The following is a 25,963-nucleotide window of genomic DNA, read 5'->3' on the forward strand; positions in this document are numbered from 1 at the left end:
GAATGGCAGTCCATATTATATTTGTTATTAACAATTCGTCAACAAATTAATTTTATTAACAATTTTCTATCATTATAAAAGATACAAAATCAATGAATCTAATACAAATTATCTGGGTTCCTGTTTTGGAAAAATACTCGCAGTGAATAAATAGAAAGCAAAGTTCTAACAAAACATTGAGGGCTTGCAGAGTACTTTGCTCACAACTTGTGATGTCACATTCTCTAGAACTGGAGGGTCATCTAGCCCAGCACCCTCATTTTACAGACCAGGAAACTTGGGCTAAGATCACATAAGTAGTAGTTGTCTGTCAAGATGTGAAGTCAGATCTTCTGACTCCAAGTCTTCTGTAATACACTCCCTAACACAAGCATTATTATCCCTATATGCCTTTTTTTTTTTTTATAACTTATTGTCTTATAAAGTTACCTGGGAACTCAAAATTCTGAAAAAAAAAAGATGTTCAAACTTGTTTTTATGTGCAATTTGAAAAAAATAAAATATTATTTAAAATGAATGTTATAAATAAATAATATTTTTTAAATTAAGAAAAGAAAGTTACCTGACATTTAGAGGTGAGATGATTTATCTAAGTCATATAGTGAGTGAGCATAAGAGGTAGGATTGGAACACAGATTTATCTAATCTGAAATCCAACATGTTTATTCACCCCCACAGCACAGATGGAGAAAATTGAGGTTCAGGACTTGCCCAAGGTTCCGTCACTTTAAAGTGGTGGAGACTGGATTTGAATTCTCTCTAAATTTGAATCATAAAGACTGATTTATCTAGAATTCCTTCCCTTTAACCACTAATGCTTGGGCATTGGCATCATTTGATTTCCATCATCACTGGTGACATAAAGTGTCTTTTAATTTTTAAAAATATTTGTGTGTATAGATCCTGTAATCCCAAATATACACACATATATGTGTGTGTTGTGTAATAGGCAGCCCCTAATTTACTGAAGTCAATGCAAATACTTCCCAGGTAGGTGGCCTATGGATCAGAACTTCTCGACCCCCTGTTGTGAATTAGGGAATCTTTTCTTCTTCCCTTCACCCAAGACACCCCTCCACCTCCCACCCAAATCTAGTTTCTTACTCCACTCAAGACCCGCTGCTAGGTCCCCCTCCCCGCAAATGCCACTGCTTATCCCTCCCTTCCTTCCCTTTCTAGGCCATATTTTGCTGAATTTTTATTTATTTATTTTAAACATTTAAAAAAATTTGAGGTTCAAATTCTCTCCCTCCCTCTGGTCCCTTCCTTCTACGTTCAGAAGGGAAACAATATGATACTCACTATAAATGTGAAGTCATTTGGTTGACTTTCTTGCCCCAGGCTACTGTTCCTGCGTTAGACTGGTTAGTTGGACACCTGCCGCAGTAGGTGGAGATTTGTTCCAGTTTTCCCTAAAGGGATTATATTTTCTGAAAGAAACATTGTTACGCGGGATGTTAGAATTTATAGAGTATAGTATTCTACATCCAGGACGATAAAAGGTTAAATAAGCTTTTGTAAAAGTGTCCAGGAATCCAACAAATATAATATTGTTTCTATGGGAAAATACATTGAATTCCAAACAACTAATATTTGCATTTTTAGGACACCTTTTGAGAAGTTGGGGAATGCCGATAATCTTCACGCTACATTTCCTAGGAACTTCACATCATTCAGTTGCAAGAAGCCACTAACTGCTTAATCATTCCTAGGGCCCCTCTGCTTTGCTTTGAAGAAGACAAAACAAACTCCGCTCTTTTGGAATCTAATTCAATTTTTGTGTCTCTTCCCCATCAGAGAATTTAACCAGATTAGGAAAGGACCTTTGTACATTTCATTTTCATTCTTAAAACCCTAGTCTGTTTTTTTTTCTAGGTGCTATTTGCCTATTTTTTTTTCTTATCCCAACCCTCTGTCTTCAACTTTCCTCCTCATTTTTTCACCCATCGGAAATCAATCTCGAGAGAGTCAAGCACTTCGCTCTACCCACGAGGGGCAAGTCATACTTCAAACTCTTCCGAGGAGAATGCAATGCTCCAATTACTCGTCTCATTCTTTCTGCGAGGAATGCTGGGATTTGTAGTCTGTGTGTTCCCCAAGTTGCAATTTTTTGTGGCCAGACTCATAAGAATGAACTACAAATCCCAGAGGGTCGAGAAAGGAAAGTGTAGACTAAGAGGTGGGAGGGGCAGAGGTCCCTTCCCTCTCTTCTCCACCCCCATCCTTTTATCTAAGTACGCACAGCTTTGCGAATTGTGGCAAGGTCTCCTGGATCTCTCAGGCTCGCTTATTCGCCCAACTGAGTGACGGCAGCAAAGCGAGGGAAGAAGGAAAGGAGGAGGCGGAGAGAGAAAGAGAGACTGGCTCCTCCCGCTTCTTTTAATGTCAACTGTGGGGGAATGGGTTGATTTGACACATTCCCAGTTGCTGGGAGATTACCCTGTGGTTATTAGGCTGGGAAGTGGAGGGATGGATGGGCGTGAGAGGAGGGAAAGGGGAGGCAGTTCCCACTCTGGCTGCTGTAGGGACTCCACAAAGAAAGAAAGGAAAGACAGATAGCAACAGACAAATAAAAGGAACAAAGACTGAGGTCTAATACTGGGGAATGAGGGGTAGAAAAAGACGGAGAGCATGGCACAGATAGGGCTAATGATCACATAGAATCTATTATTTTGGGAGGTAAAGACAGAAGCCACTCCATTCCCCCTCCCTCCCTTCCCCTTTTCTCTCGCTGTCTGTGCTTGCAGAAAAGAGCCTGGAGTCTTTAGTGTCCTGAGAGAGGGGTGGGAGAGGCTCGTCTAGCAGAGACCGCTCCCTGTAGAACTGGCTTCCTTGGTGAAAGAAAGAGATAGCGAGCTCCCCCCGCTTTTCCCTCCGCTATTCCGAGCATTGACTATTTAATTACCCCAATTCCCAGTCTCCCTGAGTGTATGGACGCCTATCCCGTCTTAGATGAGGAACCTGGGGGCTGTGTCCGTAAAGCTCTTGGTAACTGGAGTGGGGGACTCCAGGAAACAGCTTGGAGTATGAAGGGTGAGGGGGCTGGATACTTCTCTTTGGTTTTACTCCCATTTCCCTGGAAGTCAAAAGAACGAGCTGAGTCGTTGGGTTAGCTTTTTTGTTTTTTTAATTTTTGGGGTCCGGTGGCAGCTGCTGTCTGGAAGAAGAGGCTTCCCAGCAGGAAGGCGGACTGAAGTCTTTGAGTGTGTGTTGGGAGTGCAAGCTGCCGGGGCGGGCGGGGGGGGGGGGGGAAGGGGAGGGTTGGGGGGCGGCCCCCTAGCGCCGCTTGCTAGGGGTGTGACCTTTGCTTCTCTCGGGGGCGACGCGAGCAGAGGACCCCCGCAGCTGCGCTTCAGTACCACGCTCGGCCCCGGAGCAAGGAGCAGGCGAGTGTGCTAGACCCTGAACAGAGAGGCAGTCCTGAAGTGATGGGGGGCAGCATGGGCAAGCTGAGACCGGGGGAACAGCGCACCAGCCCAGGGCAGGAGGGTTGCCCTATCTGAGGGGCTTAACCCCAGAGAAGGAGGAGAAAGAGGAGGAGCCCGGGGGTGCAGAAGCAACCGCTCCCGCCCCACAAACGCTTACACCCATCGCCCACACCGGGGCCGCGAGAAGGCGAGGAGGCGGAAAATCTCTGAAGCGCCGGCCCGGGCTCTGTGCTGCAGGAGGGCATTTGCAAACAAGTGTCTGTCGCGGTCTGCCCGAGGCCCACTCCCGCTGGCGTCCCTTTTTCACCCTGGGGCAGGCTTCTCTGGGGCCAGCGGAAGACATTCAGCCCCTTGCCACACAGTCTTCGAGCAGCGGCTGCCGAGATCTTGTCCTCCTGCTCCTCCTAGTCCCATAGTCCCAGCTCCGCCGCCGCGGCGCTGGGTGTGGAGAAGTCCGCTTTACAAACAGCTGGCCGGATCGGGGGCTCTCAGCTGGACTAGTGCCTGGGCATTCAAAAGGATCTAGACCGACCAAAGCAACGTGGTTTTGTTTTGGATTTTGTTCTTGTTTCCCTCCCCCTACCCCCTCCCGGAAAGCTCAGGGGGTGGCTCGGGCTACCTCCCGTTTTCCATCTCTTTCTCTCGGGGGAAGGGCTGCCGCCTGGAGAATGGATTATAATAAACCTGCGAAGGGGAGAGAAGCAGCTAGCTGGTGAAGCTCTCTGCGCGCCCACTGCCGCTGCCCCTACAGTCGAGTTCTGAGCCCGCCACCCTAGACATCCCCCAGCAGGGGTCATCTGGAAGAGGGATTAAAAAATCAACTAGCAGTGCAGTGAGAGGGGCGCGGAGAGGAGAGCGAGTGCCCTGTGGTGTGGTGTGGGGTGGGCTCTGTGTGTGTGTGTGTGTGTGTGTGTGTGTTGGTGTATGTGAGCGTGCACGTTTTGTGTGTGGTGAAGGGTGTCATTTTCCCTTCATTGGGCTTAATTTCATGACCCCTTCAGCACGTGATAGAATTGATTAATAATAGTGGGGTGGTGGGGAGCTCCTTCCCTGAGGAACCTTTCTACTATGACAGCCTTGGTCTCCAAAGGGTTAACTTGGTCTACTTGGCAAAGTTGTCACTGGAACGGTAACCTATTTGGGGAGTTTTAATTTGAGCTTGTGCTGGTGGCCAAGGGGCTCTAGAGAGTGGGGTTATCTTAGTTAAGTGGTTGTTGCTTTTTGGGGGGGCCAGGTGGGGAGTTTGATCCCCCAATTGTCTACCCTGTTTGATGACTCCTGGAGGCGGTGGGCCCATGAAAGACTGCGAGTACAGTCAGATCAGCACTCACAGCTCCTCTCCCATGGAGTCTCCCCATAAGAAGAAGAAAATCCCGGCCAGGAGGAAATGGGAGGTCTTCCCAGGAAGAAACAAATTCTTTTGTAATGGGAGGATCATGATGGCCCGGCAGACGGGCGTGTTCTACCTGACCCTTGTCCTCATCTTGGTCACTAGCGGACTCTTCTTCGCATTCGAGTAAGTGGACCATGCAAACCTCTTCTCCCTCCCTGACCCATCCTTCTCACTCCTCTCACCCTACCTCTTTTATTTACTTTCGTTTTCTAGAAGCTGTAGCGGCTGTATATGTTATATAACCAATCTCGGTGGGAATTTTTGGGTTTGTTTTTGGTTCCACAGAAATCATGCTCTCCTGTGGCAGGTTTTGGAGAACAGAGGGAGACAGTGCAATGGGTACGCACTTTGGTTAACTCCCTGTGGCTTTACTGTTCTCAGAGTGAACAAGGATGAAGAGCCACTGGTAAATGACCCTTTCCTTTTTTTAAGTTCCAGGGACTGGCCAAGTATAAAAGTATTTAAAATTCACAGTTAGGTAAAGACATTTGGGGCATTTTGTGGCACTTACTGAGCACCAAATTTTCAGTGCTCTCCAAGAGGTAATGGGAGATTTTGCTGTTTCAGGTATATAACTGCAACCAACTCAGTATGCAAGTAGATGATTTTAGTTTTAACATTTGTTAAATGATCAGCCTTTTGACTAACAGTTTATTCACTCCTGTTTGTGTCCAAAATATTTTTAAACAGTTGCCTCTTCACTTATCAGTAGGTTTCAGAAACAAATCATCTTCAGAAACAAGTGATTATGGAGACTTCAGGCCTATTAACAAGGATGAAACTGAAGGGGAAACTTCTTATTCTAGAAACAGCCTGGCTGGACTTTGTGGTTTGGTCTGGGAACAGAATGCATGTGGTTTGCTTACTATTTTCAGGAAAACCAGATTGGGCCAATTGCAATTCTGTCCTTATGCCAGTTTACGGAAGGTCTTCTAATTTATTAATAGGTATTAGGTAAAACAGTTTAACTATACTCCAGAATTATTTGATTATTATGGAGTCTAGTAATATAAGGATAGATTCTTAAATTGAGCCTGAGATGATAGGAAGGCTCATGGCCAGTTTGTGATTACAGTGTACCTATCCATATGCATGTGTGGAAACAGAGATATAGATAGATTTTCTTTTAGCCTCAGCAGCTGAACTACCATGAAGACATAATGGTACTGTTTCAGTAAGCACAGATTCTCAGTTGGATCAGATTAATTAAATCAACAATGTTTACTTTGGGCCCTGATAAGTACAAATGGCTTTGTACCTTGTGTTTGCTTTATTAAATGTTGTCTAGAGTGCAAGTGATGATCTCTTGACAGGGAAGTAACCTTCATATAGAGACATCTAAATTACTGAGGTGAAATAATTTTGTTTGAAAATTCTGCTAAGCTGAAAAAAAATTTTTTTTAAAGTAATGCAGGTAAGATAGATTGCCACTACCATCCCTTCAGCTTTTCCCTACCTATTCCCATTACCTACCCTATCTTCAAAATAACAAAAAGTTCTAATTTAAATGAGTTTTCCAAGTGTTTCCTTGGAGTTTAATAATTAGAACAATGGTATCTGTTTTGAAAATAAGTAGTCGGAATGCTGTGGAGGACTGGTAGCATGTGTAGAAGAGGCCATGTAACAACTCATTAGAACCAAAGGCCAGGGAGCTGTTCAGTTGTGATTCTGCTACTACCTTGCTAAACTTGAGATAGTTACTTTAAAAAAAAATTAAAAAAACAACCTGTGAAAAAGGGAGCCATACATAGGAAATTTTATGAAACCCACTAAGTGCTTTGAATTTAAATTCTAAGGACAGTGGCAGATGGAAAGTAGAGACTCTCCATAATTCCATGGAAAAGTCCTCTAATTGATAGATTGTGTATTAGACAGAGTTCATTGTACTAATAACTTCTGCGTGAAAGATCACCTGTATTTAAGATCACACGTCAACACATCTGTTTTCTGTAGGTTTGTGGGAGGACAGGAGATAATCTTTGTTTTTGGATCATCCACTTTTCTGGTCCTTCCAAGCATATAGATTTGTTGATATGGTCACAAAGACCATATTGCGGATTTTTGTTCATGAGCACATTTGATATAAAATAATAAATATTTCATGCCATGTATACTAAAACCCCCACTATATGATTAGGGAGTCCCTAAGTTATTACTTACCAGCTTTTATTTTGCCTTCTTAAGCACAGCATCTAATGAAGTTGCTGTAAATTCATTTTCATATCTTGATATATTTTCTCATACTGCACGGTATGTTTTTTTCTAAGTAAAGAGTTCCCCACAGTCCTTACTAGCAGGTTGTTAGGGCTCTTGCTCTGCGTCAGCATTGAGTTAACTGGTGGGTGTAGAAATAAAAGCGTGTGCTGGGATTTTATTAGCTACTATTTGCAGTAACATTTTAATGCCAGCTATCTATCTGTGTATGTTCTTCCTGAGTTAGGTTAGGTAGCTTTGAAATTCAAGGAAACGAGTCACTCATCCTTGAAATAATGATATAGTTGAGAAGTATTACTTTTGGAAAATATAGACGTTATTGGATTCGGATGGTCCATGGAAGCTTGTTTTTTTTCATTAAGAACATATGCTTCCATATTTACATATGACTTCCACTAATTGCTAATGGCATAGTGAAATAAAATAACTGTGGCCAAATCAAATTTATAGGACCTGGAAGAACCAATTAATGATATTGTGGAAGTGAAATATAGCAGTTATCTACAAAAATGTCCATACTAGAGATCAAAGATGCTGAGGATACCCACATTTCATGCCTAGGTATCTTTAACATTAATAGAACTCTATTGTGCAACATTAGACTCTGCCAGACTCTAACTATAGGAATGGAGATACCAAATTTTTAAAAAGAATGAGAAAACCAGAATTTGTTGCCACTCCACAAATAATTCTGCATCAAATTTCTTCTTTGGTCACTTCCTATATACATTGCTACTTCTGCTAACCTCTAAATCTTAAAGCTCTTCAGTCAGGCTTGATAGAGAGAGATTCATTACTACCCAGCAAATAGTTCTGACAATGAACTTCAAAAAGGGCTCGAAAGCTGATAGCTCTTTTCACTACATTTACTTGGTATCATGAGTTGAGTATGTGAGAGTAGTCAGAATACTAGGTCCTACTAAAGAAATCACAGGTGGAATGCATGCAAAAGCATTTATTAAGCACCTGCCACGAACTGGGCTAAATTCTGTGAATACAGTTTTAAAAATCTATAGCCCCAGCTCTCATAGAGTTTAGACTTAGAGGTGAGAGGGCCTGAAAGATAATCTACTCTTCACCTCTTCTTAATTTTACTGGAGGAAATGGGAGGTCAGGAATAGTGAAGTGATTTACCCAAGGTCACCTAGCTAGTAAGGGAAAGATCCAGGATTCAAACCAAACTTTTCTGACCTGTGAAATACACACTATCTAAAACTACACGTTCTATTGCTAGAGGAAGGGCTTTTGTACAGGTGTGAAGTACATAGCTATATGGACTCATTCATACTAGCAATGGTACCAGGAAATAGTGACTATAGCTCTACTCTCACTGAAAGAATAGGATTATTTATAGATATGATGGAGATGCTTCAGTCATTTCCCAGGATGGTCCACCTCCACACAGAAAAAGACTTAGGAGGCCTTTTAAAAAGGCAATAATAAGAATCTCACCTCCATTTTTTAGATTTGATAATATATTCCTGGAGTTTTTTTCAAGGAGGGAGGGCTGTTTATATGTCCCTCCCACTTCCTCCCAAACAAAACAAAACATATGGAGTGCTGATGAAATGTGACAGGATTTCAGAGATAAATTCATAACTATCTTTAAAAGGGCACCTGAGAAAGCTGATTGTGTGGCCTGTCAGAGCATTTCACTGCTTCTTCCCATTGCTGGTAAGAGCCTCCAGACCATCTATGCAGCATAGTCGATCGTGTACTCTCAAAACTGCAATTTAGAAAGAACAGTGGACATTATCTTTGTAGTGTGATGAAGAAAGAGAATATACTGGAAACAGTTTGGAGTCAGTGTTAATACAGTAATATGTGCATTTATGATAACTCCCCTCCTCAATTGCCAATGCCACACCCTTGCAATGATCTCGTATTTACATAGTATAAATTTTGTATATAAATGTATGTATATGAGTATGTGTACATATTTCCTCAATTGATAATTAACTTCTTGGGGTCAGAGGTTGTCTTATTTTTATCTTTATTTTACCCTAACCACTGCACAGTAACTAGCACAGAATAGGCATGTAATAAGTGCTTGTTTATTGATTCACATTAATGAGAAAAATAGCAATAATGATGCATTTCAGGAGTAATTTAACTTGTGGTTCACTTTCCATGTTTATAAAGAATAGTTATAAGATATAGAAATCATGCCCTGGTGAAATCTATTTTTCTTAGAAAATAAAAATGATTTGAATATTTTTCTAACATTCTTTTAAATGCCTTCATTTGTAATTTAGTAGATAGTATCCACCCAACTACATAGATGGGGAAACTGAGGCAAAAATGGTGGTTGATTTTCCCAAAGTTATTCAACAAGTCAGTGCTAAAGCTGAGAAAGGGCATATTTCTCATTTCTCTTGTAATTAAGTTTAGGGATATCTCATTTTTACTTCTTTTTTAAACTGAGTTTTGAAAATACAAAATACCTTGTGGCATCTGTGTGTGTGTATGTGTGTGTGTGTGCACATGTGTATGTGTACACATGTTATATGATAACCAATAACTAGGATAGCTTCCCATCCTTCATTTTCTTGGCTTCCAACTCTTTACTTTTTCTGAATAAAACTCTTCTGATATAATTGACCATCAAAGTTTTATTTCTTTCTCTGTTAGCTGGCTAGGGTGGTGTTAGGTAATTATTTTTAGGCCATGTCTGCATAAACTTCAAAACTCTTTATGCAGCATAAGGATGGATATAATTGTAGACAGTCATTTCTGTATAGCAGAATTATCATCTTCTGCCAAGAAAGTTTTGATTATAGGTTTTGTGGAAACTAGTCTATTTCACTGCAGTGGAAAATAATTGTCAAGAAAAGACACTTGTAATCATTGGAGATGTATAAGTAACCTGGTTACTTATAGCAGTTTTAAAATAAGAACTTAAATGAAACATTTTTTTAGTTCAAATTTGGTTTGGAGGGTATTTTGATGGTTCTATTCATAAGTTTTGGGAAATATGTAGTCTTGGTTCCAGTTCAAAACTCTTTTCTATGATTTGATGCATTTTTTTTCAGGTCAAATTCTTTTTGAATCAGATGTTCTTCCATTTTCCCGCTTCCTTCTTCATCCTTCCTTGCTTTCCTCCGTTCTCTTCCTGTGAGGAAATACCTTTTATTTGTTCGGGAATTTTTGTCATCACTTTATAGGGCTGACTTGGCAGAACATTTGTTTCTTACACACTAATTCAGTAGCTATCATCAAATGGTGGCTTGTTATAGCCAGAATGGCTAGTCTTCCATTGGAAGCTGAGAAAGACAATTTAGCCCATGATTAGGGTAAAATCCTTTCCTACAAAAATAAACACTTCAGCTCATCATTACATTTTGTTGTCTTAATAATTTCTAAGGACCAATTATAGATAGAAACTGGATCTGCGATTTCATTGGTATATGGAGCTCCTAGATGATGAAATTTCCTCTACCCATGCAAGTCAATACTTTTCCTATAATTTATAGTTTCAGGGTGTTGACTAGGGTGAGAAGAGGTGAAGGGATTTGCTGAGTGTCACCTAACCAACATGTCAGGTGTGAGACTTGAACCAGGTCTTCCAGTTTTCTGTCCTCCTCTTCCCTGCTGCTTCTTACATGTAGTCTCTTCCTTAGTAAATGCTTGTTGGATGATACACTGTTTACAGCAAAATTGATGGAAATACAAGCACGTAAGTACATTAAGGCACTTCACACACTCCCAGGTATTCATTTGGTATTAGTATATATCATCCTGTTTTTTCCTTACTCTGCTATTAAAAATAAACCTTTAATTCTTATTCTTAGGGTATTTTGGACCACACCCAAAGTTTCTCAGATGTCTTTCTTTTTTAGCTAGTAGAATCTTAGAATTTGAAGGGTCATCCAATTGGGGAATCCTCTCTATTGTAACAGACAGGTAGTTTGTTATCTATCCTCTGTTTAAACACAGTCTCTCTCAACATACTTGCAACTAAGGCCCTTCTGATGGCTAGCTTTCAGTGGTTTAGATTTTCTCACCCTTGTTAACCACTCAAGATTTCAGGGTTTGGGCAGAAAAACTGACTGCAGCAATGGCTCTTCAGAATCAGAAACTAAATGCAACATCATGGGTACATATGTATTATGTTTCCACATGTCTTCCCTGAGATTGTATTTGTTCAAGCAAGGAAATATTTTTCTTTTGCCAGACTGGTTCTTGCCTCCATTTCCCTGCTATATAAATTTGGTGTAAAAGTTAATTTGAAATTATCGTTCAATTTGGTGCAGTGGAGAGAGCACTGGGCTTGAAGGAAGACCTGAATTCCAATTTGGCCTCAGACGCTATCTCTGTGACACTAACAGGTCATTTAACTTCTGTTTGCCTCAGTTTCCTCAATTGTAAAATGAGAATAATAATAGTGCCTACCTTTCAGGGTTATAATAGGATCAAATGAGATAATATTTGTAAACTGTCTGGCACATAGTAGACACTTTGTAAATGCTGCTACTGCCACTGTTCTTCTGTAGCTTATCTAGCAATTTTGTAGTCAGGCATCTGCTAGAGATTTTGATAAAAATATTTTTAATTCTTAAAGCTTATTCCCTTTCTCTGCACTGTTTTCCCCATTCCCCCCCAGTCAAACATTTAAAACAGATATGAACAGAACAAAAATATAGTAGTTTTCTTCACATCCTCCAGCTAGCCTTTAAAAGCTGCTAAGTTAAATTCCTTTAAGAAGTGGTTGTGAAAGTATGTCAAAATTTGGTTTACATGTATGATAATACAACATATCTTGTTTTATCTTAAGTGTGGATCTGACCATATCACTCCCCTTGCTCAGTCAACTCCAGTGGTCTTGTTTTATCTTAAGACAAATCTAAATTGGCCAAGTTATGCCAATTTAAGTGCAAGTCACTTGGAAAGGGATTTAAGCCCATACGTTGTACTTTAGTATTTAGGCACTTCTCAGAAAATACAAATGAATTTTTAATTTTGATTAATATGATCTGAAATTCTTTTGGGTGGCATTATTCCTATTTGCAGATGGATTATCCTCTTTAGCTATAAAGTAAATGGAATCAAGATATGGCCACAGGGAGCTACATCTATTATTGGACCACCTACTTTCCAAATGCAATGTCCTCTCACTTCTCATCCTTAATTTTATGAGATATTCTAGTTTATTTACTCCTTTCTAAAGCCTTCTCCTTCCTCTGCTTACATGATATCATGTGATTTTCCTTTTCCTTTGCTGTGTTCTTTTTCCTCTTGCATCATATCATGAGACCAGTTTCAAGGCTCTTTAGAAAGCCTTGAGTTCAACCCCTTCCTTTTATAGATGAGGAAATGGTGGCTAAGTGACTTACCCCAAGGTTACTTAAGTCCATATGTAACAGAGGTTTAGACTATATATGTGCACCTATATATGTGTATGCATATATGCGTGTACATATACATATGTGTGAATATATGCATTTGTGTATATGTATGTATATGTGTGCATACACACATATACATACACATACATACATGTGTGTGTGTATATACATGCATATATATGTTTAACTTTGAGTGTTCTTAAGGCATGGTTACATCCCTCTCTTCTTCTCCCTTCATTCTTCCTTTGGATTAGAATGATCAGGGTTTCACCTTGCACTTGTCGTTTCAGATTCACCTCTCTAGTTCTTCTTTCCTGCCCCAATCTTCTTTTTTTTAAAGTTACTAGTTACTTGACTAAAAGTTATTTCAACTGAATACCCCACTGACCCCAGAAACGTAACTTGATGATTTCTTCTAAATGGGTGTTTCTCATTTCCCCCTCACTCTCAAAGATGGGTTTGTTCTTCTAGTGGCCACAACTGTATTTTCAGAATTATTTTTGAATTTCCCCCTCCTCTTTATATGTACTCAGTAACCAAGGTTTACCAAATTTTATTTTGCAATATTTATTCATTCATCTGATGATTCAAAAATATTTGAGTGCCTACTATATAAATATATATAAACATATATATAGTGTATATATACACACACATACACATATACATAGTTTTTTTAGGATTTGTTGTTTCTCTTTTTCCATTGTACCTTGTTGCTCTGCACTCTGTCTCCCTACCTAGCACCTTCTTTCTGGGATTACCTCTTATTTACCCCGTAGGTTTCTTGTCCATTGGTTCTCATGGTTGTCTCCCTCCATTAGGAGGTGAGCTCCTAATCCTAAGGGCAGGGAGAAGTGCTTTTGCCTTTCCTTGTATCCCCAGGCCTTAGTACAGAGTCTAGCACGTAGTAAGAACTGAAATGCTTGTTGGTTGATTGTTAAGTCACTGACTTCTGGCCCTCCTCCTCACCTGCAGCCTCATAACTTGTCTCTCTTTCTTATTATTTCCCTATCCTGTGGTTCATACCCTACCAGAATAATTTTTCTCCTACACTGTACTTGTCATATCTATAATAATAACCTTCAATTTAAAAATGTCGAATATGTATGAATCAGAGGGAATCCTAAAACTTAGCCAGCTTTTTTAAAAAAATAGAATAAGAATATTACATCTTCTGCCTCTTTGATTTTTCTTATGGTCCAGTCATGCTGTTTTAATACTGTTCTCTGCCCTGACTACTACTTCATTTGGTGCCTGGCTGATGCGTGGGCTTCTGCAAATTAGTAATTACTGACTGAGTAATACTCAGAGCTTGAAGGGTTCTCATTGGCTGTGGTGTCACATTCCTTTCTCTTTTTTCCTTAGTTGAAAAAAAGTTTATTAAAAATAATTTTTATTTCTTTATGAGAGGGCTAAGGTCATCCTTAGTTGGGGAACAATGGACTAGGTCTTCATGTTCCAGTATTTTTGAAGCCTCAGGCCTTTGATGTGGGAGCTATTTACTATAGAGTCACAGGAGAGGTAGACTTGTAGGAATAAAATCAAAGGTCCAATTAAAAAAAATGATACAAATATTTTGGTGCAGGGTGGCCTTCCCAATTTTGTTTGAGGCATAAATCAGTTAATCATCAAGCATTTATTAAGCTCCCACTATATGCCAAGTACTCTGTTCTGTGTTGAAGATAGTTCATAAATGAGACAGTGCCATGCCCTCAAGAAACTTGACAGGCGGGGTGGGAGAGTGATACTATATGTGCAAATATAAGTCAATACAAGATATCAACAAGAGAATAATTAAAAGATTTGTTGTTTGGTCATTTCAGTTGGGTCCAACTCTTTGTGATCCCATTTGAGATTTTCTTGGCAAAGATATTAGAGTGGTTTACCATTTCCTTCTCCAGCTCATTTTATAGATGAGGAAACTGAGGCAAACAGGAGGAAGTAACTTTCCCAGAGTCACACAGCTAATAAGTGTCTGAGGTCAGATTTGAATTTAGGAAGATGAGTCTTCTTAATTCCGTGCCCAGCACTGAATCCACTTAGCTGTCCTAATTAAATAATGGGGCCTTATTACAGTAGGAAGAATCAGGAAATGCCTCTTGAAGGAAATAGGACTTGATCTGAACCTCAAAGGGCGCTGGGGGTTCCAATCAATTAATCAGCAAGTATTTATTAAGTGTCTACTAAGTGAAAGGCACCATATCAGGTGTTGGGGAGAGAATTAGGAAGAATGAGATGATCCCTACTCTAAGGGGTTACATTCTAATAGGGGAGATAAGTATACATATCTATGTGTGTGTATGTAGATAGATAAATAGATATATTTATATGTATAGATAGATATCGATTAATCAGTCTATCTATATATGTAGATATAGATCAATCCATCCATTCATCTATCTATCTATCTATCTATCTATCTATCTATCTATCTATCTATCTATTATCTATCTACTAAATCCAAACAAATAGAAGATATATCTAAGGAGAGAGGGCATAAGGAACAGAGGGGATCAGGAAAAGTTTCCTGTAACAGATGGGACTTGGGCTAAGTCTTGGAAGAAGAAAGGGATGCTCTGAGGGGAGTGGGATGAGAAAGTCCTGAATTCCAGAAATAGAGAAGAGTCAAGGCATGGAGATACCAGAAGCAGAGAATTGTGTGTGATGGAGAGAGAGAGAGAGAGAGAGAGAGAGAGAGAGAGAGAGAGAGAGAGAGAGAGAGAGAGAGAGAGAAAGAGAGAAAGAGAGAGAGAGAAAGAGAGAGCTTGGCTATATCACAGGGTGTGAAAAGAAGAGTAAATAGGAAAGTTAGGTTGCAGCCAAGTTGTTGTAGGGCTTTGACAGTTAAATAGAGGAGTTTATGTTTGATCTTAGAGGCAACAGGAAACCACTGAAGTTGACTGAGTAAGAGAATCCGCACTTAAGGAAAATGATTGTGATGTATATAAGAATGATAGACTGAAGAGAGAGGAGACTTGAGGTAGGGAGACCAATTATGAGGCTGTTGTTCTCTTCTAGGTGATGAGAGCTCCCACTAATATGGTAACTGTGAGTAGAGAAAAAAGTAGGATTTGAGAGAGATGGAGTAGAAAAATTGTAATATTTGGCATCCAATTAGCTACATGGGGCTAGGCAGAAAGAGCAGTTGAGGATAATGCTAGGATTACTGTCAGAGGTAAGGAGAAGGACCATTCCATGGGATACTGTCTGTACAAGAGTGGGAGACGAAATGTTGTGAATAAGGGAGAAGTAATGTTTAATCAGCCTAGAGACATAGGCTGAAGATGGGTTGTAATGACCTCTAAATGCCAAAGCGGAAGAGTTTATATTGCATTCTAGAGGCAACTGGGAACCAATGCAACTTTTTGAGTAGGGAGGGGGATGTGGTCAGACTTGTACTTTAGAAATACTACCAGTCTAGCAGCTATGTGAAAGATGAATTGGAAAGGGGAAGGGCTGAATGTATGAAAGTCAATTAGGAGTGTATTGTGTAATTGTCCTGGTGAGAGAGGATGAGGGTCTAAAATAGCGTGATTATTGGCATGAGAAGACTGATAGGCATGGATGTGAGATATTTAGGAGGTAGAATTGCCAAGACTTGGTAACTTGGACATGGGTGTCAAATGAGAGTGGAGAACTGAGAATGAACTGGGTGTCTGGAAGAACTGTGATGCTCTCGTCAGAAATAGAAAGGCGGAGGAGGAATTAAAGCTGTTGTGCATTAGAGGGCTAGATTTTGGAGTCTTCATGGGGATGATCATTAAATTCATGAGGAAATGTCCAAGAGGGACAGTATGCAAAGAAAAGAGAAGTGGTACATATATCCAAATGGAGTGGAAGTAGAGGAACATGAATGCTGATCCCACATAGGAGAGGGAGAAAAAATACCATGGCAGAATTAGGCCAGTAAAACCCAAGGAGAGAGGATTCAGGAGGATGGGTTGGTTAATAGTGCCACAAACTGTATAAAGGTCAAGAAGGATGAGGACTGAAAGGACCCCTGAATTTAGCAATAAAACATCATTGGTGCCCTTGGAGAGAGCAGTGTGGATTAAATGGTGTGTATGGAAACCCAGATTGTAGAGGGTTGATAAGTGAGTGGGAGGTGAGAAAGCAGAGAAAACAAGTGTAGACAGCTTTTTCTAGGAGTACGGCTGTGAAAGGGAGCAAGCAAAAAGAAACTGTATCCTGTTTCCAAGTGCTAGTCATGCCACACTGAAATCTTTTCTCCCTAATGCAGTTTAGAATGACCATAGCATGTAATTTAAAGCAGTTTACTACATGTAGAGATCTTTTATTCCAACCTTCTTTTCCTACTCAAGATTTATTGCAATCAATGTAGATAAGAGCCTGCTCTATTTTAATGTGATGGATGTTATTTAAATTTTGTATGTACTCAAATGTCAATATACAGGAAGCACATAATAAATGCTTGTTCCATAAGTGATTGACTAAATGAATCTACTGGTTGTGCCATGAGCTTGTCTAATCAATGTTTGATAAGTGAATGACTGAATCATTGTGTATTGATGAGTTAGCCAAAAGGTCGACGCCTTCCTTTTGATGTTGATTATGTATTTTGACTCAGCTTGTTTTGCAGCCTCACGTAGAAAAGAGGGGTATTAAAGGTTTGTTAGAAATATTTGCATTCCAACTGGAGATTTTGATTTGTGATAGCTTCTGAGTCAGATAGCTGGCTTCCTGACTTGTCTACCAGTTTCCCTGAAATGTGAAGTAAGATAATTCATGACCTCAAACCTCAAGTTAAGTTGTGACTTTTGAGTGGGTTTCGGAGATTTGTGCAATTTAAAGCAGTTCCTCTTCTTAGAATGATCCTTCTTTTGGCCTTTAAATGCTAATCATTTCCCACATGGACATTACTGGGTAGCAGTTATTGCCCATAAAAGCCCCTGGGATCTGTGCAACCCTATACAAATTTAAGACATGATCATTACTAAGGTGACAGTCATCATTATGACATTTTAAAACACAAGTCACAAGCATGTTAAATTTTGCAGTCTTTTACTGTCTGTTTACTGTATAGACAGGGAGAGGAATTATTGCCTCAGATTGTCTCTCATGGCCCGTGGAATTGACACAAATTCAATTATTCCTTCACATGATTGCCATCCTAATTATATTCTAGAATGATCCTCCAATACTAGAGGTTCTTAAGCTCTTTTGTGGCATGATCCCCTTTGACAATCTGATGAAACCTACTCAGAAGAATGTTTTTAAATGCACAAAATAAAGATGATTACAAAGAAGATAAATTCAATTGAAATACAATCATCAAAATATTAAAAACCAAATTTCATGAGGTCAAGGTTGAGTCCTTGCTCTCTATACATGCAATTAGTACTAGTTTATTTAGGATAATATGACAATATTTGTTCTTCTGTCAGTTACAGACAATTATGCTATAAGTAGATTAATGTGAAAAGATGATACTTTCTGTTGACCAGTGCTGAATGGCATTCTGTAATCTGCCCTCAGCCATCATAACATTATGATATGGCCTGGATAAGAATGCAGTTGGTTTTGGTTGTGTTGGCACAATGGACCATGAAAACCTTCAAGCCAGTAAGTCGTTTTGGGAGCCCTTGATGCTGAAGGCAACCATGTGTGCTTTCCAAGCCCCAGATGACCCAAAGGCTATACTCACTGTTTGTTTGCTCAGTTATCCCATTCCTGAGATGAAGTGTACACCAAGTTCTCATTTAATCCACATCCTCTTCTAGCCAGGAAGCAATTCAAATTGTATTTTTTATTAAGACCAAAAGACTGGGAGTTGGAATGGTAAAAATGCCAAAAGGCAGGCTCCCTTTGCTGAACTCTGCAGCCACAGAATTTGCTAAACAAAAAAGGCTGAATGGTTCACCATAAAAATGTCATGCCATTGAAAATTAAGATAAGACACTCCTCCAGGCTGAGGAGGATAGGAAATTGTTGTTTTTAAGGAAGTTTCATGCATTTGTTCCATGGCTGGGAGGTGACCCCTCTTGAAGGCTTGTACCTTACATGGAATGTCAACTAAACAAAAATGGGTGGTAAGATAATGAGCATTTATTAAGCACTTATTACATGTAGGCACTGTGCTAAGGGGATAGTGTTATGAAGAATGATGAAACAGTCCCTAACATTGAGGGGCTTACATTGTAATGGGGGAAGCAAGATGCAAACAACAATGTTGAATCAAGATACATACAGAGTAACTTGGAATTAATTCTAGAGGGAAGGTACTAGCCTTCTAGGGAAATAGGGAAAGGCTTCTTGCAGAAAGTGGGATTTTAACTTGGATTTGAAGGATTCAGGGAAAAGTATTTCAAGCATGGGAATCAGCCAGTAAAATGCCTAGAGTCTGGAGATGAAACCTCTTGTTCAAGGAACATCAAAGAGACCAATGCCACTGGATGTGGAAGTATGTGGAGGACAGCAAATTATAAGAAAACTGGGAAGAGGATCAGATTGTATTAAAAACTATATGGGGGATTTTGTAAACAAAATGCCCCCTTCCCTTTCATTACTTTTCTTGATACTATGTAGATCCTTCTTTCTTTATTTTTGTGCACTACATTTGGTGCTAGTGGCAGAGCTAAGAATTTCGATGTATTATGCCAGACCCTATGAGATCTCACTGTTGTTCAGAAGACATAAGGAGTCCATAGAGAATCTACACATACTACAGAAATCTGCAGTTTCCCAGTAGTCATCTGGTCAGTTTCTTTTAAAGAGATTGCACGTCTTTTAGGCAACCACATAGATATGCCTTTCTCTAGTAAATTTGGGATTTGAGTTTTGTTTGGCTTTCTTGTGTTTTCCAGAGTGGAATGAGTAGTTACAGATCCTCTAGTATAGGAGTGGTTAACTTTTTTTTTTTCCTAACATCTTGGGCTCCTTTGGCTGTGCAGTAAAGCTTAGGGACCCTTCTAAGAGTAATGTTTTTGAATGCATAAAATAAAATACATTCGATTACAGAGGAAACCAATTGTATTGATATACAGTTAAGAAAATATTTGTTGAAAAACAAATGTACACTCCAGATTAAGAAATTCCAATCAAGAAATTAGTTTGAAGAAATATTCTTTCTTTTGAGCTAAGAAGAACAATGAAACTATTTCATCAAGATATAATAGTAACTTGTATAGCTGTAAAGATTTATCTCCATCTGGAATGTAGGCCTTGCCATCATAATATATTATTTAAAGATATGGTTTATTTTCCATTCATAGAACTTAATTCCACCTTAATAATAGCTTTTTAAAAATTTAACAAATAATACTTCTGTTTGCAGTCAATGTGAGGAAATATAGTGAAGAACACTGGACTTGGAGATAGAAGAATTGGAATAGTGGCTCCAGGGCTGAATACTGAGCCAGGAACACCTGGATTCAAATCCTGCTTCTGATACCAACCAGCCTTGGATGTCACTTAACCACTCTAATTTCAGTTTCATTATCTCTAAAATGAAGGAGTTGCCTTCAGTGACCCCTAAGGTCACATCTTTCTCTAAATCTGTGATCCTATGATCCTATGACTAGCATTTGGATCCTGCCTCAGATTTTCATGGTGTGACCCAGGTCAATGTATTGAATGTCTTTGACCTTCAGCTTCTTCATCCATAAAAGGGTATAATAATAATAATTCCAATAATTGTTGTGCGAAACAAAAGAAATAATGTATGTGAAGCACTCTATCAAGCTTATATCACTACATGAATATCAGTTATTATTAAGCTTTGGATTCAAATCTGGGCTCTGACTTATTGGGCATATGAAGATAGACTAGCCACTTAAATAATTGTAATGGTTTTTCTACCAGGTTGTGAGGAAAACACTTTGCAAATTTTAAAGCATGTCATACGTATAAACTGTTTTCATGATTATAGTCTATATTGACCAACATAAGTACAAAGAGTGAATTCCTAGAGTGCGCTGATTTTATAAAGCTCTGCCTCACTTCATTTCAAGAGCAAGTCAAGACATCACCCTAGTGATATCATTGGTCCTGCTCCAAAATGAAGGACCAACAATAATAACACAGTGAAGGGCAGATGTGGAAAACATCTGGTTAGTCTGGTTGTTGTAAACAGCTGATCTGGATAACTCAGGTACCAGAGTAATTTTTCAGAATTGAATTAGCTGATTTTATAGGATTTAGAACTGGAAGAGGCCTTAGAGATTATCTAATCCAGGGTTGGGGAACCTGAGTCCTTGAGGCCACAGTGGTCCTCAAGTCTGACCCTGTGACTGAAGTCTGCACTTGAGGACCTAGAGGACTAGATTTGGCCTTGAGGCCACAGGTTTTTGAGGTTTTTGATGAGGCCACATCATTTTATTGATGAGAAAACTTGGATTCAGAAAGGTCGAGGATTTGCACAGTGTCACTCAAGTGAGCTCAAATCTCCTGATTTCAAATTTGCATTATTTTCATGATTGACTACTGCCTCTACTGATCATAATAGCCAGCTCTTCCCATAGTTCTCTAATGTTTTGTTTATGTAATTTCAGGTGACTTTATTATGCACAGCTGATCTTTGATCCTGGCTTTTTTGAAATGAAACAGAACAAAACTGGGTTGGTAAAACTCACACATCCTGTAAATATCACACATCCTCTGGCTTCCATTCCCACATGCCATCCTAGTTTTTCTTTATCCCTCTCAGATTCTTCTTTCTCCTAAAATGAGCATTTCTGTATCTCTTTCCCACCTCCTAGCCTTCTCTCAATGTTCTCTTCTTAACATTTGTTTAGAATTATCTTTTTAGGAAGTTAGAAGCATTTTGGTTGAACTCTACCTTGTAATCCCACAAAGCACGTCACTCCAGTAATGTGTTTTTTCTATTTCCATTTATCTGAAACACAAACTTTTCTCTTAGACTACAACCCCCAAATGGGAGAAAGTAAAAAAAAAAAAAAAAAAGGCCTCTGTAGAGCCACAAGAGCTGTTTGAAGTCTTGTCACTTAAACTATGTATTTTATTCTATAGGAGAAACCTCTCACTTCTCCCTCAGAGCCAGTGGACTCTTCCTTAATAAACAGTTTAGCAAACTTTCTTATCAAATTTCCTAGCACACAGTAGATTATTAGCAAGGGGAGCAGCTGGCCTGTTAAAACCTGGCAGAATGATAGGAATGACAAACAGCAGATGACTGCAAAAGATGAGTCAGAAAATCAAAAAATATCTCTAGAACTCCATTGTATATATCATGGTCCATTTTGAAAACATAATATATATTTATGATGATGTCTGGGGTCGTGAAGAAACTGGCAAATTCTCTTCTGTAGCCTCTATTTTAAGGAGATAAGGAAGTTGATGTAGATTAGAAATTTTTTAAGAATCAAAAATGGTTAAATTAAAAAACCAGCCTCAGCACTTGAATGAGTAGCCTTGTTATCTAGGAAATTCACTGATATGGAGGACTTCATTCTGGAATGAGGTTATATAAGGAAGGTGTTACGTTACTATAGTAAGTCTCCTCTTACTCTTCTCATTTTCTCTCTTTCCTCACCTTGTGTGTGTGTTTTATCTTATGCCTATTTATCTATGCCTAGTTAAAGATATATTTGCTTGTGGAATCTGTCATTCTTCTAAAGCCAAAGGTGTAAAAGTTTCACTAACTCATTTATGGGGAGCCAGACACGAAATGTTTCTGGGCCCTCAAATAAATTCTCTGCCTTAAACTGCATGGATATGTACATTTCAGCCCAGTCAAGCAAAGTAAATAGTGTTAATAATGATTGGAAGATGCAACCACTTTCTTCTGATGCACTTAAGTCATTTCTCTTATATTATATTGCTTGTCTCCTCAAGGTCCTTATTAAGAAACTAGAAAATGGATAGTGGCTGTACAGTTTACTGTGATGAAACCTGAAGAACAGGAAAATTGAAGTGAGATGATGAAGAAGAAAGGTCTCGAATCCAGGTCTCTTGACTTTTAGTCCTGAGTACTCTTCATTTATAGACATAAGCTCTACAAACTATGAGCTTTCACACTTTTTCATTCCTCTGGGTTTTGATGACAGTTCCATCAGATTCCCTTCATCATCTCCCTATTCTCCTTCAGACCCTCCACCAAAAGATCAGAAGGGCTAGGATTTTCTTTTTTGTCGAGAAGGTGCTAGTGATGATCAGGTGGTATCTTTCCTTTTCTTTAGAAGTAATAGTATTTTGAAGCCCCAAAATATTATTATGATGATTCCCCATTCACTCATAATATTCATATTAATTTCTTCACAACCTCATCTTGACTTAAAAAATGGGAGAGGGGCAGGAGTAGGGACATACAGTTGTAATCTTAGCTACCTCAGATACTTAGGCTGGTGGGTCTCTTGAACTTAGGAGTTGTGAGCTGAAGTGGACCATGCTGATTGGGCCATGCTGCTCGGGTGTCTGGGCTAAATTCAATATTAATATGATAAAGGAAGAGGCACCAAGATGCCTAAGAATGGACCAACTGGTCCATGTTTGAAATAGACCAAGTCAAGAGCTCTTTGGCCAATCAGTAATAACTAATATCTAGCATTTATATAGTAGGATGAGGAAGTAAATAACCCCTGCCCTCTTAGCCTGGGTAAGCTGGAGGGATCCAATTTTTTTTTAACAAGAAAAAACCAAAAGCTACATAAAAATAAATTATTGTATCCTAAATACATGTCCCTACAGGAAAAAAATGGTCAGTGTGCATGCCCAATTCCATGGGAAATAGCCCAGTGCTCCTCTACTACATAAATAATAATGGACTTATTTTGTATCCCTGTGGAGATATAAAATGTTTTATATATAATCTCACTTGATACAACAACTACGTGTTGTATAGTACACACTGACAGTATTATTATCCCCATGTGTCATATATAATAGGACTAGAGGTCATAGGAGTGTTAAGTAACCTACTGGAAGTTACATATCTAGTAAGTGGAAAAGAATGGAAACAGAGAACTCAAAACCTTGCAAAATGGATAGAGTGCTGAGCCTGGAGTCAGGAAGACTCCTTTTCCTGAGTTCAAATCTGGCCTCAGACTACTATTATTAGCAGTGGGACCCTGGGTAAGTCACTTAACCCTGTTTACTCAGTTTCCTCATCTTTAAAATGAGTGGAGAAGGAATGCCAAATCACTCCAGTATGTTTGCCAAGAAAATCCCAGCAAGATCAGACATGACTGAAAAATGATTGAGCAGCAACAAAGAGAATCAGAACAGAGGACTCAGACTCAGGTGTTCTGACTCGAAGCCCAGTGTATTCACTGCAAAAGAACAGAAGAATCAGGAGCTAAGAAAGGGGGCTAGTGATTGGTGTGAGGATCTATTTGCTCGTAAGTGGCATTGCGGTCACATCCTAGTGCTTTGAATTACCCTCAAGACTCAACTCAATTAAAATCTTCCATGTGAAGTCTTTGCTGATTCTCCCCAGCTGTTGGCATTCTCCCTTCCAAAACTGCTTTGTGATCATTTTGTGTATATTCTGCACATACTTTTGTTGTTGTTCAGTTGTTTCAGTCATGTCTGACTCTTTGTGACCCCATTTAGTGTTTTCTTGGCAAAGATGCTGGAAGGGTTTGCCACTTCCTTCTCCAGCTCATTTTACAGAGGAGGATACTGAGGCAAACAGGCTAAAGTGAGTTTCCCAGGGGTCACAGAGCTAGGAAGTGTCTCTTCCTGACTCCACTGTGCTTACCTAGGTGCCCTGTGTATACTTAAATATCTATTTATTATCTCCCTCATAAGCTCTTGGAAGTCCAGAACACAATGCAAAGATGTACATCATAGGTGCTTAATAAATGCCTGTTGATTATTGATTCTGTGACTTTACCAGCATTCCTTCCGGGGATGGCACCCCTTCCATTCCCAGTCCTAGAAATACTCCAGTGAACCAAACAGTGTCTTAGACTATCCACTCAGACTGTGGTTGAGTCTTGGGTAAAGATAGCTAACAGGATTATGCAGTCCTTTACCAACAATAATGCCCTTGTGTGGAGGAGCTCTGGATGTTTCCCAGTTAAGACAACAGATTTTAAATGAAAGAACACATTTTTATTTTCAACCCAAAAAGACATCCATTTTGAGATTTCCTATTACATGATGTTCTGTTCAGCATCATTCGTTATTTATTTGTTAGTTTCTATTTAAACAATCCTTTATAAGGATTTACAATTTCCTTTACAAGGGTAACTCATGTTTGGACAAAGATCCGTAGAAATAGAGGTTAAAGTCAAATTTTCAATAGAGTTGTTTCAAATAATATAACTTATAAATTTAAAAAAAAACAGTTAAAATTAATTTTTAAGTATTCTAAGTGTTGCTAAATTAAAAAAGTTTAATGCTATTGCATTTCAATCATTCATGGGACATTTATTAGGAAATGTGAATAGTCTTTTCTCTTTATTTCATATTTTAATAGGTTTTCACAGTTAGGGGTCCTCTGATACAGTACTATCATTTTTGAGTTGAAAAAACTGAGCCTATGGAGAAGTGAATTGCCTGTTTCACACAGCTGTTAATACAGACCTAATAGAACAAACATTTCCCAACTCTCCAGTCCATGATTCTTTCTACAGCACCATCTTGCTGCTCTCATTTTGTTTAACCAATCAACAAATATTAAACACCTTCTGAGTTCCAGATATTGTTCTAGGCACTGGGGATACAAGTCTAAAGAATGAAATGTGCCCCACTGCAGTAAGTATATATACTTAAGAGGTATTAATAAAATGTAATTTCAATAAAATGGAGCTGTTTTGTTCATTTGTGTTTTGATTTTGTTACTTTTTGAACAGATTAATGATCTGATCACTGCACAGTGACTGACACTTAGTAGGTGCTTAATAAGTGTTTATTGACTGACATTTATTTATTGACTGGATTATTATTTTTCTGCTGCTAGATAATCATCCATGTGGCAATTTCTATCTGGCCTGTCTTCTCTTTTCTGTTTATACTTTTTTCCTTAGTGAATCTCATGAGCTTCCATGGGTTCAATGATTATCTCTGTGCTGGTGATTCTCAGGGACTATATATCCAACCCTGTTCTCTAGTGCCACATCACAAACTGCCAAATGGAAATTGTGAATTACCTATCCCATAAGCATCTCAAACTCATCAGCGGCAGCTAGGTGATGGAGTGGATAGAGCACTAGTGCAGGAGTCAGGAAGACCTGAGTTTAAATCTCACCTCAGACACTTGACACTCACTAGCTGTGTGGCCTTGGGCAAGTCACTTAACCCTAATTGACTCATCCTGGGTCATCTTCAGTCATCCTAATGAATATCTGGTCACTGGATTCAGATGGCTCTGGAGGAGAAGTAAGGATGGTGACCTTGCACAGCCCTCCCTCACTCAAAACAAAGTCAAGTGCAAGTCTTGTCATCATTTCTCTAATGGGATGGTCTTCGGCAACGAAGGACAAACACACACAAACTCATCATGTCCAAAACAGAACTCATTATCTTTTTCCTCAAACTGAACTTTCCCCTTTTTTAATTTTCCTGTAACTGTTAAAGGGACCAACATCCTTTCAGGTGAATTTGACTAACCAACTCCTTACTTTTTCCAAATTCTTCTCATTTCTATCTCCAGGACATCT

The 25,963-nt window shown here is 39.2% G+C and overlaps 1 protein-coding gene across 4 annotated transcripts in view; it reads left to right on the forward strand.

Annotated features, from left to right (window-relative positions):
- Window positions 1–2,241: 2,241 nt before the first annotated feature.
- The window catches only part of ZDHHC14 (zDHHC palmitoyltransferase 14), a 336,782-nt gene continuing 313,060 nt past the window's right edge, over window positions 2,242–25,963 (forward strand). For all 4 annotated transcript variants that reach the window (XM_072643782.1, XM_072643784.1, XM_072643783.1 and 1 more), the window contains exon 1: window positions 2,242–4,944. In XM_072643782.1, coding sequence (XP_072499883.1) covers window positions 4,700–4,944 — 245 coding nt within the window. In that variant the 5' untranslated portion in view covers window positions 2,242–4,699. The remainder of the gene's footprint in view (window positions 4,945–25,963) is intronic.

The sequence above is a fragment of the Notamacropus eugenii genome, chromosome 2, assembly GCF_028372415.1.
Source record: "Notamacropus eugenii isolate mMacEug1 chromosome 2, mMacEug1.pri_v2, whole genome shotgun sequence".
Taxonomy (NCBI): domain Eukaryota; kingdom Metazoa; phylum Chordata; class Mammalia; order Diprotodontia; family Macropodidae; genus Notamacropus; species Notamacropus eugenii.